The 13,434-nt window shown below is 30.8% G+C and overlaps 1 protein-coding gene across 8 annotated transcripts in view; it reads left to right on the top strand.

Annotated features, from left to right (window-relative positions):
• The window catches only part of LOC148613321 (PR domain zinc finger protein 1-like), a 45,685-nt gene that overhangs the window by 24,858 nt on the left and 7,393 nt on the right, over positions 1-13,434 (top strand). For 5 of the 8 annotated variants that reach the window (XM_088586655.1, XM_088586657.1, XM_088586658.1 and 2 more), the window contains 2 exons: positions 6,375-6,497; positions 8,256-8,508. In XM_088586655.1, the coding sequence (XP_088442781.1) occupies positions 6,375-6,497; positions 8,256-8,508 (376 nt within the window). Of the gene's footprint in view, positions 1-693; positions 817-5,974; positions 6,081-6,374; positions 6,498-7,723; positions 7,878-8,255; positions 8,509-13,434 lie in introns of those variants that run through there. The other 3 variants (XM_088586662.1, XM_088586660.1, XM_088586663.1) reach the window with 3 other exon arrangements.

Raw genomic sequence — 13,434 nt, 5'->3', positions numbered from 1 at the left:
TCAACTGCTTCAACATGCATTTCAAGAATACGACTTTAGATTTCTTATTCCTTGTTTTAAGTTATGAATCAATTACAAATTCTGTAGCAGAAATGATAGACAATGTTTTAAAGTGAGTTATTGCCCTTGATTAACAATGATTTTTATGAGCAAGGTACATTATTCCCTGTGAATTGTGATTATTTAATTATGTCATTAGTGAAAATCAATAATGAGTAATTGCAATATAAGCACAAAAAAGCTAGTGTTACATCCTCTGAATTTAGTTTAGAATTAATGACTTACAAAAATAAAGAATTCAGTAAGGGTACATATGTAGTTAGGGTCAGGACATCCCATCGATCATCTGTTCCACTTTCTTGACAACTGTGTAAAATTGATGGTAATTATCTTAAAAACAGGAGTCAAATATAACTCATTGTATTAATTGGCAGATATGAAATCTGGGCAATAAATTTAAATAAAATTTCATTATAAAAGAAATGGTAAGTTAAAAGATATGATACATCAAATAGAGATATAGGATATACGTAAAGTATCAAATTTTTGACTTCAAAGAATGATTTAACTCAAGTTATTACAAGTGGGTTAATATTAAGTAAAAGTTTTAGAATGTAGTTTTCATCTCAAGACCTAAAGTAGTTACGGTACTTGAAACAAGAAAGTCTCTTCGTTATTTTTAGAAAAGATCTAAACAGATCTACTTTTTCTTAAGATGGCAATTTTAAAAGATTCTACTTCATTTTGACCAAAGATGGAAGTACGCTGTTATACTTTTTTTATAATGGAGTAATTTTCCTGGTTGGAAAGGACATTGTAAGTAATGATATTTTTTATTCATATGATGCTTTATCATGTTGTTGGTGCATTTTTAATTTTTTTTTTGTAATGATGCTTACGGTGCTTTGCCCACATTTGCCATCTATGAAATTCCCAAAATTTCAATTTGAATTTTATTGCTTTGATGGATATATATTTTTGGTCATTTAATTTGAATGTAATTAGCCAGTCATTAATTAATTTGGTTTTTTTTGGTCACTCTGCACCATTAAAATATAGACAATTAATGGAAATAACTATAATCTCCTACTGAAAAGCATTTGGTAAATCAAGGGCAATAACTCAAGCTTTTTTTTATATGCCATTTTGATAAAATTAAGTGTATTTTTGGCATTAGGTAAGGGATGGGGGTAAGGGTGCTGAATTTGAATCCCACCTTTTGTTGCAAAGATTATAAATTTTGTTATTTTTGCCAAACATGTTCAATTATCTGACCCCCCTCTTTTCATCAAGTTCTAGTCCATAGAAATGTTAAAAGTCCATATTAGCAACAGGAGAACAGTAATAGCAAGCGAATAGGACAAATTGACTTAATGACTTTGTACTTGTATAAAGAGTAACAGCTGAGCAAATATAAAAATCTATTTTTTGAACAGTTAGGCATTATCTACCTTTAATAAAGGAAAAAAGGACTTCACAGCTGGTTTTAATTTTGCTTTTAAATGAACAAATACACTTAATGTATTTGTAAACTCATGGTAGTAATGGTAGGATGTATGCATACCTGTATGTTGCATTTATAAAATCTGTATTATAAATTTTGGTAATGCATATATATTTCTTTCAGTAGAAAGACAATTATATGCTCTTATTTAAGGAGGTAGACATAGAGTAAGGGAAACAACTCTTACAAATCATTGGAATGTTTGTATTCAGCATTTGACATCAATCTCATTTAAACATCAAAGTAACTTGGACTGAATTCATTCTGTTTCAAATGAGAGCTTGAAAGGCTTTGATGAAATTGAATATCATACAAACATATCACTGATTTCAATAGTTATTTCCCTAACCCTAGGTCTACCTCCTGAAAGAGTAAAGATAGAAATAGCAAAGCAAAGCAGTTTACATTAATTTACTTTATTTATAATGAATCCTGTCTCAACTGAACTCCTTTTGGACTGTAGAATTTGTCAAGTTTACACAGGTATAAAGTACATTCAAATTCATGTGAAGGGACTTCAAAAAGTGTCTGGTATAGACAGGTTTTGTTTTATTTTTGACAGGTTTTGATGATTACTGGTTCAATGATAGTGTATTAATAGTATCCCTTGAATTATAAGAGCAAGAGTTAAAAAAAACAAAATAATGTGAAATTATCAAGGTAAATAGCATGACAAACACTTTGGACTAACTGACTTTGTTGATATTTTTTTGATATTTTATGGATAATCTGATGACCTAACATTACTGCATCAGACATCCTTCATTCTATGATATAATTTATTACACATGTACTTATGTATGAATTTCAGTGAAAAACTAATTAAAACTGCAACTTTCACATGACATCACCGTCTGATTAATCTAATCGTATGATTTTTGACCGTCAAAATAAATAACAAATTCACAATGATAAACAGGACAAAGCAAGCTTTTACAAGTATTTTTGTTGAAGAAGTGAAAGCACTCGAGAGACAGTTTGTGAATGGATAATTGTAATTGGTTATCTCCCTTTATCATCATCGGTCAATAATTTAATCTTATCCATATTTGAACATGTGCAACATTCTTCCAAAGTCTCATCAAAGCTGGTCATTAACTGACAACTTGAAGGATTGTGGGAAATTTGTTTGTTTTAACGTGTCACAGTTATCTTAAAAGTGATAGTATTAAATCTCCAAAAGTCCAAATATGATCTCATTGTTTTAGGAATCTTATACCACAGCGAAGAAATCAATCAATACAATCGTTACTTTCTCCCGGACATCAGAGAACACCGTTAAATATTTGATATAAATATTTAGGTAACTCTGAAATTTTGACAAGAACTTTTGGCCAACAAAGTCCAAATAGCCAGGTTGTTACATCATACACTTATACCGGCTCGTTGAATTAGTTCAAATTTGAAAATTTAAAGTTAAAACAATACCCACATGTTAAGAGAAAATTCTCCATGGTATAAATTTGTGTCACTCTAACTCAAGTTTTGTCAAGAGCTTATGTCCTAACATTTTAATTAAGTCTTCTTAGTACTACCAAGATTAGGACAGTAAGTCTTTGTTTTACAACTTAAATATCATTGTGTGTGAATTACATTGAAGAATAATTCATAGGACTTAGATTTATAGATTTAGTTATAGGCATTGTCATGCCTAAGCTAAGATGAACTAGCAATAGAGTAATTACTTTATCACTACAGAATATTTGAAATAAAAAAAATGGTATGAAAGTATTTAACTGAATACTTCATTGAAGTTAGATTCAGAACTTTAGACATAGTCATTGTCCCACCTAAGACCAGACAAACCAATATTGTGGAATATGCAATAATTAATCACCATAGAAACTTAAAAAAAAAAAAAATAGCATGTAAAAAGGTTTTGGAATTTAAAAAGTGATATTAGGTGAAAAACTACAATAAAAACCTGACCAAATGTTAGGAATTAAAATTATTAACATTGAACAAGATTAATATAAAAATAGGAGATGTGTTATTATTGTCAATTAGACCAAAAAAAGTCATCCACCAAAAGTCAAGCAACGAACAATTAGCCAAAGCGAAGTTGTCTTAAAAGCATTATTGTAAGAAATCACCAATTTTATACCTTATCCAAATACATGTAGGCATAAAGTCCTTACTTAGGACTGGTGCAAAAAATGTGGTAAACCCATCGCGTGCTGTCTATGAATATTTCTGCCTTTTAAGTGCTATTCCACTAAGTAGGAAACAAGATATTGGTCGTGTGTACTTCACCTTGAAAAAAATGAAAATGCATAGAGAAATATACAACTTTTGATACTTTAATGAGTTCTATATCTTTAACCATAATTATTTAAATTTGATATAAGAGTTAATCATATGGACAATTTTGACAGTTACACTGTGATATAATCAGAATTTTACTTTGATTATGCATTCCAAGTGCAAAAAGAAAATATAAAGTGACGAAAAAATATTTTAAAGTGTTTGTCAACCGTTTGATTTGAATGAGTGATAAATTTCAGCTGGCCTTCATCATGTTAATTATCTTTTCAAAACTTTCACCTATAATTTCTCTGCTCTTTACTCTGAATTTTAAAATAAGTAGATTATTTTACATTTAAGAGAAATTGTCATTGTTGAGTAAAGAGCATTTAATCATAGTGTGATATTAACTGTCTATAGAGGTCAAAGTAAGATATAGAAAATTTACCATATTAAGTTTGTTCAATTATCAAAAAGTCTTATTTAAATTATCTAAAGGTATATTTATAGCTACAATTTTATAAATTAAGTTGCTCTTAAGTCAATTTAGGTGTAATCAAGTATTGTCCAAAAGTGAAAGGATCGACAATTTCCGAGGCGCCTGAGATTACTGGCCTGATTATCAAGAATAAAAAGGTCAAGATGATTTGGAAAAGCCAGAACTAGGGACCGGCAAAATTTCAATTTTTTTCTCAATAATTGTTTTCTTCTGCACATTTGGGGGTAATACTTGTATTTTAGACCTAACTAGTCCAAAATTTGTAAATTAGTAAAATTGAGATGTTTAGAGATAAACAATTTGAATAGGATAGAGATAAACATTTATGTTGCTTAATTGTGCAACTTAATCTTTAAGTGTCAGTCTCTGCAAGAATCTGGCTGTGGGTAATGCATAGTGTAAAAAGTTTGCTGCATAATTTGACTATTTGTACTATAAAAATAAATGAAAAGACAAATCTCATAAAATGAGTCTAGATTCAATTGAAATGTCCTGCAAATGAGCATTTCAAGGGTAGGTTGTTGTGTCAAAAACCATAATTTTCTAACTTTCCTAGCATATTCAGTGAAGCTGAGATCAAAGTCATTAGTTCAAATAGAAAGTGAAATGTTGGGTTTTTTTACATGCATTTCAGTTTTATCTCATATTGCCTGATTCTTTCAAAGATTTGTACTTCATTCTCACAGTTTATACAAATTATGTAAATAAGTAACCCTATCATAAATTATAAGTGCCTGTTTGGGCCTATACTGCCTCATCTATAGGTACAATGTAGGGATTTTTCCTATCTTATTTTCAAAAGTTCTCCTCTTGTAGGTTTAAGAAACAGAATTAGGCAATTCAAAAGCAAATTCTTATTTTTTGGGAGTGATTGGTGTTGAAATTATTTTGTTCAGCAAACAACAAGTATTTGCAGGTGAATTTTGATGAAAATACACTGCAATGTAGTGCCTTATATTTTGTGTTTATAACCTTATTGACTTTGTTAAGAATTCTGACCTAGGATTCTGAAGTAGTGTTGTCCATGAATACTTAGAAAGTTTTCTTAGACTTCATTTTGCATTGGAGGGTTTTCTGTTTTTGATTGTTTAATGGTTTTCACTTATTTTATCACATAAATTGATGCTCATGTCTTTCTAAAGTGAAATGCTTTCTTCAGAGTCTGAGTAGATTGGCTTGGTTTCTATGTCTTCCCTCATAATGGCGTGTTTTCACTACTCAGTGTGAGTTCCAACTCTGTTTAATATAATTCACTTGAAAAGGGCACCCTAAAACCCTTACAAACAGCCCTAGTATTACTACATTTATAAAAATATATTTGAGCACTTTTCTCTTTCTTAAATTTTATCTGACACAAATTAACCATGTCAGTTTGGGATCAGGAAGTTCATGAAATTTTTATTCGACATCCGATAAGGAATTCTGTTTCATTCAAAATAAATAGCTCCCCTAGTATTAAGGAAAACAGGTACATAATTTTCCCCTTCTGACACAGCTGTCTACACCGACCAGAAATGATAGTAAAGACGATGGTTTATTTAGGATTTTGTTTTTGTCAGGCCCCTACCGATTTTATCTTAGTAGCATCACCAGGGGCGACCTTATACCATCACATTGAAGTTGTAATTTACTTACATTTAATCAGTTAATCATTAAAAAAATCATTTTGTGTTATCAGTAGCTAGAAGTGCCCTTGATTAATATAGATATCTATATTATATCCTCCAATCCTTTAATATTTATCTTTGTGAAAGAAGAAAGGGGTGGAATTTATTTTTTTTCATATCGTTGAAAGTTGTTGGAGTGAGAGTTGCATCAGGAAATATTTAAGGGGTAAGACTAATTTTTTTTTCTTTTCAAATGTTTCCTTCATCTTATGGTTTGTTTTTATTGAAATATATTTTCATTTTTACAGTTTCTGAATTTGATTATGCTCTTGCAGGTTCCAACTTTAATTTTGTTCCTCTTAAAAAATAGCTACTTTGCCAATTTTTGTTCTAAAATGAACAGAAATGTGTGGTAAGAATAACATATATATATGACCATAACTTGGATTGAATTTGATGGCGCTCCTGAATTTCAGGGCTTATACTTGGGCTCAGTTTAAATACCTCTTTTTAATTTCAGGGCTTAGGAGTGTGGAGTTTAGATTATATACCCAGAGGTACGAGGTTTGGTCCATTGGTTGGTGAAGTATACTCTAGGGAACCATACACATCCACTGAGGCTGACAGATTATCTGTTTGGAAGGTAAGCATTATTCTTTACTATGTTATGAGAATTCAGAGCTCTTGGAGAACAAGAGAGTGGAAGGAAGAGTCTGGTCTCTGTTTTACTCTATTAAATCTGATGTGTGTGAAGTGACTCAAGAGGGTATTGAGTTCAGGCTTAATTGTCAGTTTTCTCTTTTTTGTCAGTTTACTCACATATTCTTAGTTAAAAGTCTCCGTGTGTCCACAAACTGATGATCTCATATTTGACAGTCAACACTTTTCGTTGGTTGACACTCTCTTTTTTCAAAGGACACTCTTTTGGTCTGTTGGCACTCTTTTTTCGTCAATGGACCTCCAGTTGACTCTTGATCTGCTTCAACTGCTTTACCTGCAATTGGCTTAATATATCTACTTTAATGGGATGCTGTTCCTGATCTTTGTATATTTTTTGGGGAAACCATTGACACCAGATTAAATATGATTATTTACAGTACATACTTAGAATTTAACTGAAATCAAGCCACACTTTAAACATTTGCTTTCATATGTCAGTTTGCTTAGATGTACTTTATGTCCTCTTCAAACTAAAGTAAAATGGTCTTGAAGGTTTTTTAATAAACTATAACTGATTTTTATTTTTCATCTTGTCATTGATTAATTAAAATTTTTATCCCATCGTGATATGAAAGATTTTTTAAAAGAACGATCTTTGATTATCATGTTTTAATTATCTGCCGTTTGAAACCAAGGTTAGAAGAAAGTTGTCTATTTATCATCTGCTGTTAAAACACAAAAATCCTTGATATCAAATTCCTACCTTTTAAATACAAATGATTTTTAAAGAGTTCCTATAGGAAAAAATCATAATTTTTCAATGCATGATAAATTGAATTATCATTCACTTTCTACCATTTTCAATGACTATTCCATTTTAAATAACTTTGTTAAAAGTGTTTAAAAGTATAGGTAATTCAAGATACTTTTGTTGTATTCTTTATTCTCATTTCTAATACACCCTAAAGTTCATAAGTGACCTTCGGAAAATGGAAAATCGCTTCGAAAACAAATATGCACTCCTCTTAAACTTATCAACAAGATCCGAACAAAGCTGTGAAGTTTGTGACTTTTTCACAATTAAAAATAGGGAGATTCAATTTATTGTGCGTTAAAACTGCAATTTTGCTGTAGGTAAAACTGGCACCTGATTTGATTGGCTATGACCGCAAATCATCTCCGCTTCACCTGCTGAGTAATAGAGTGTTAAATCGTCCCACTGATAGAAATGAATTTTTGTTGCATTTAATTTTTGAGTTTAAGTGAAAAGATGTTTAAATGTAAGTGGAGTACGATGGAGTGAGGATCAAATCATTTATGTTCATTTATTCTTTATGATCAGACACCTGCAGATTTAGTTAAGGTAAAGATATTTTCTCCATCATAAATTTTTAATGTATTTTTGAAATTTATTTTCACAAGGTTGTTAAAAAGAGCTTTATGAAATAGTTATGTCTTAATTTTCCTTGCTGTGAAATTTGTTATGAAAGTTAATTTCAGGTTTACAATAAACTGCTGATTTTTTTTATTAAAAAAGATATGTAAATGTTCTGTGACATCTTTAATTTAATTTCGTTTTTTTTCTTATTGGAATGATTTTTGTATTTTTATATGTTTAATTCTTAAATTGTGTCTTTAACTTTCAGTTTGAATATGAATTAATTTGTAAAAATCAAAACCTTTTTTGTCACAATGCTTGATATTGTTGTCCTTTATTGAATGAAATAACCATTTATTGTAGGTTTTCAAAAACAACACGGTATACCAATTCATAGACAACAGTGACACAACCAAATCCAGTTGGATGCACTACGTGAATTTCTCCTACAATACTGTACAGCAGAATTTGATAGCTTGTCAAATAGACTTTAATATTTACTTCTACACAACAAAGCCCATTCCTCCAAACACAGAGCTGATGGTTTGGTACTGCAGAGAATATGCCGATCGGCTCAACTATCCCCTCACTGGGGAAGAGATGCTTCAAACTTGGAGTAAGTTTTTAATTTTTATTTCATTTTTTGTTGTAGAAACTTGTTATTTACAAAATATAAGCTTTTGCTTCTTAAATCTTAGTGCGAAAAATATATGAATCTCGAGGGAAAGAAGTGCTGTTTTTTATATGCTATCTTGATAGGTGTGAAATTGATCAGTTTCAGAACTTACCTTTTAGAGAAAGAGTTATTTTTATTTATGTAAGTTTCATCAGTTTTTCCTATGTATGATGAAACTCTCTGTTTTGCAGTTTTGAAGCAATTCCTAAAATAAACTAGAATTTGTGGTCAGCTAATATTTTCTTATTTAAGGAAAACATGTTTTTGTGTTCAAAAACTCTCTGAAACATAGTCCCTTTAATCTTATTGCAGCTTATACAAGAGGTTTTGTTAAATAAAATAACTGGAGATTTTTTGAAATATTTATGGAAAAAAGCTGATGCAAATAAAGACTTATCTAAGCAATAGTTTTTTGATAACAAAATACTGAAATGACTGAAAATTATGTATGCTAATGTACTATGTTAATAGATTTCTTTATGCTTGTTTTATCAATACGGACAGAGCAATTTCTTAGTTACTTTTATTGATATGACCACTTGCCCAATTGATGGAGAATAAACCTGGAAAGGTTTTCTAATACTATAAAACAACAATGGAGGATCCAAGGAGAGGGGCTTGAAACCCCCTTTTGTTTGAAAATTTTGTTAATTTTATGCAAATTTATGTCAAAAATTAGCAAACGATAGCCTTGAACCCCCTTTTTTACTAATTTCTGGATTTTTAACCCTTGCCACTCTTATAAATTTCTGAATCTGCCTCCTAAGTGGAATAATTTTAAAAAAAAATGTATTATACACTAGCATTTGTGAACATTAGAGATATGATCTTTGCGACCTGTATTTCATGTAATTTCTGGTTTATAGGGATTTAACAAAATTATGTAGTTTTTCAGCTATTGCTTAAAGTGTAATTTCAACAGCACCGTTTAATCTTTCCAAATTTGGCAGTCAATGAATAAATCTGGAAAAAATGAAGTTCTCATGCAGAAAAATGGCTAATATGATATGAGAATTCTCAATAATAACTTTAAAGGGGTGTATAAGGTATTTATAAAACTATCCTATGTTTGAAATCAAGTTGAAGTATCCTGATACTTATGATATCTTTAATAGAAAAACAAGAAGGAAAATTCTACAATTAAAACACTCCTTAAATGAAGAGGAGTTGGAAAAAGTTTAATTCATTCTGTTGCAGTTAAACTACTTCCTAGTAAGAAAATTAATTACAGTGAAACCCTGTCTAAACCGAACCCTTTTTGACTGTAGAAATTGTTTGGTTTATATAGGTGTTGGGTTTCCCAGGTTCAACTGATATAAAGGGACTTCAAAAAGGATCTGGTTTAGACAGGATCTGGGTTTAGACAAGATCTGGGTTAGACTGGATCTGGTTTAGACAGGATCTGGTTTAGACAAGATCTGGGTTTAGACTGTATCTGGTTTAGACAGGATCTGGGTTTAGACCGGATGTGGGTTTTTTTTTTCAGGGTTTCATTTAGACAAGTTTTACTGTACTTACTGTTATAAACTTAGTTAATTATGAAGAGGACGTTTAAACAACAAATCGTTTTTCATCCAATGGGACTTGAATACCAGGAACTCTATATTGAAAATGACTATACTACAACTTGTCCTTGATAGACATGGATGTTCAAAGACGGTTTTGTAAGACTTAAAAATATGTTATGTTCTTTCCACCAGTAACTACACTGTTTCAGCACTTTGTTCATTGTGTAAGAATGCACTATCACTAGGCTATTTTGACACCCTTACTGCTGTGTCACACATTGCAAATTACTGACCCTTAGCCTGCCAGAGGGTGGGGGGTAAAGAGGGGTAAGAGGCCTATCTATGATAAACCTTCTCTCTTTGAAAGACCAGAGTAAAAAAAGTAATCAAATTGTCATATTGTGGTGGTTTTTTTTTTTGTGTGCATGTGCCTCTCTTTTTATACCCTTGGGATATGTTTGAATATAAATGAAAATATTTTATCTTGTGCTCTTTGACATATATCTTTGTCTTTCAATTAATACTTTAACTTGTCTTACATCCTGGAGAAATTTGAGAAAATTGCCATCCTTTCTTAAGACATAAAACTTGTTTCAATAAATATGGTTGAACAATGAGTTCATAATTGTCTCTCGATACAAAAGAAACAACATTTTATTGCGGATAACTTCGCTGTGGAAAGAATGAAAATAGAATACAAAGACGATAGACTAAATTAATTTTGCTTGTTTTTTGCTTTGGGTTGGGTTTTTATCTCCCAATATTTTATAAGGTCTTGAAATTTCAAAGGTAGTAAAAATGTACAAGAATAAGTTAATGAAAATTGCTCAAAGGACAGTGAATGTTCGTCTCCTTATTGGATTTATTTATTGTGAGCCTAGTCAGAAATATGATAGATATATTTCTGTGGTGAAGTATTATCATAATCTTTGTTAAGGTTATAAACATTAATGGCAGAACTTAAATGCTGAAACCTAACAAACCTTTGGGTCTTGAGGTAGTACGAGTGCAGAAGGCCTTGGTTCGTTGTGGCTGTTGCTTCTGTCAGCTCAGCATTTTGGACTAGCCTAAAGCAGACAAAATCTTCATCCTGAAATGTATGAAATACCTGCAATTGGACATTAAGCCACGATAAATCTGTCCAAAAGTGTCCTCGTTTAAACAAGATTCACTATACAACCTAAGTATCAGTCTGTGTAAGAATCAAGCAGTGGGTGAAACATGGTGTAAAAAAACATTTCTAGGGCAGATAACTCTTTCGAGAATCCATATTTTTCTATCATTTTATTGGAAAATTTGTGAGCAAATTCAGTGATGCAGAGATTAAATAATGGTCTTTTTAAATAGGGAAAGCATCCTTGAATGAAATTACACTGTCAGATCAGTGGGTTTTTGACATTCATGTTTCTGATTTTTCCCATTTTGCCTGATTCTTACAAAAACTTATTCTTTTAAGGTATTGAACGACAAATTTTGTCTTCATTTTCTTGGGGATAAGAGGGTTAATTTTCACAACAACATCAGCTTATATGAATACATACTTTAAGGAAGAAAAATGTGCCAATTAGTCGAGTACATGTAGTTAAAGGGGAAAGTAGTTATCATAAGGAAGTAAGATAGTCTTGTCGTGTGGAAGGCTCTTTAAAGTTCAGTCACTTTACTTATAAGTATTTCAATGGATGTTGTGCAAACTTTTTTGGATAAGAAAAATATTTGATATTGTGACAACTACAGTACGTGCAACTCCTTTAGTAAAAAGCGTCAACTTACTGTCAGTATATTTGCATCACAAAGACAGAATCACAATTTAGGTGATCAGACTTGGTCTAAGGTGGAGGGTATTTCATTCTTAGTTAAGTCACAGTTTAGTCTTAAATAGTTTAATTTCATCTCCAGCATAATTAAATAAAAAGTATCAAAATTCTTATTTTCTTGAGCTATAATATGTACAATAGATTTAATATTTGCTATGTAAGCACGGGTCGCCAAAGGTGTCATGATTTTTGGTCTTCCTGATACTATGGAAAATATGGTATTTACTTTATGAAACTGACAATAAAAAGGATTATTAATGACATCAGCTTTAAAATAATACATGTCAAGTCATATTATAAGCCATGAGGTGTTCTTGGGCACATAAGAACTTGCATCAAGGGAAATAACTCCAACATACTTAGAAATTTTGGAAGATAGATTTTGATGCCATATCTGTTAAAAATTCTGTTGTTGTTAAATTTAGAAGAAAATTTTGATTTATTTATACATTTATATGTTAATTTGTAAATACTGGTATTGTTTGAAAAATATTGCAAAGATACTTTATGTTACACTATGATTTCTTGGATTATGGAGTAGGTGGAGAAACACAATTTTATGGATTTTTAAATTCATGGTTTTGAGGTTTTCATTATACACATCAATGGGATTCTCCTTCTCATTGGGAACCAAAGTTTGTGGTGTGACCTAACCTCAAAAACTGTTAATTTTGGTACCCCACAAACAATAGTACTTTCACAGTATTTAAAGTGCAGAAATCTGTGTTAAACAGATTTCTTTTGATTTAAGCCTTTGTTTGGTTAAAACAGTTTTTTTAATTCACTTCTTTACTTCATTCTTTGCAATCACAAGTGAAAGTCATTTGATGTCCTTAAAGTACAAAGTAAACTTTTTTTCAACTTAATCTCCGAGCAGATGCATACAATATTTATTTGTAAATTAGTACAATTATAAAGTAATCAAATGACTCATAACTTGGGATTTTTTTATATTTAATCTCTATTACAAGGGCATTAACCATAAAATACCTGATATTATTATTTTAATGATTTGTCCTTTTTATAAGGAGTTGAGCTATACATGGGTTGTGGGCAGTCCTTACATGCCTAAAGGTAATAAAAGCCAATGTCATGAAATTGGATAGCCACCCCTAATTATAAGGTTTGACAACTTTCCCTTAAATTCATTCACTGCAGTTTACTTGGAAAGAATTTATATGAATTGGGCACAACATCAATCCATTGTCAAAAACCATTAAAAGTGGTCAAGTGAAAAAAATTGAAAATATCATCATTAAAAAAATAAGATTTGCAGATGTTTGGTGAATATTAAAGGAGTTTATGAGTGACTTCCTCTTATGACTATGAGTTCCAACATGGCCTACTTGCTTGTAATTGAAGCACAATGTTTTGGAAAATATCTGTGCATGTCTCAGGCTTCTTGGTTCTCATTATTTTATGCAGTAGTTGACTCTTGAAGAGGTCCAATAAATTAATCCCTTTAGTTCAAACATCTTATTTGCACTCGATACAAAAATTTCAAGTGAGATGGTTTTTCAAAGGGAAGCCGACATAACTTTGTC

Source organism: Perna viridis, chromosome 6 (assembly GCF_037379345.1).
Source record: "Perna viridis isolate PV_CMFRI_1.1 ecotype Kerala chromosome 6, ASM3737934v1, whole genome shotgun sequence".
NCBI lineage: Eukaryota > Metazoa > Mollusca > Bivalvia > Mytilida > Mytilidae > Perna > Perna viridis.
The sequence above is the reverse complement of the archived record's forward strand: the minus strand, read 5'-3'. Positions and strand labels throughout refer to the sequence as shown.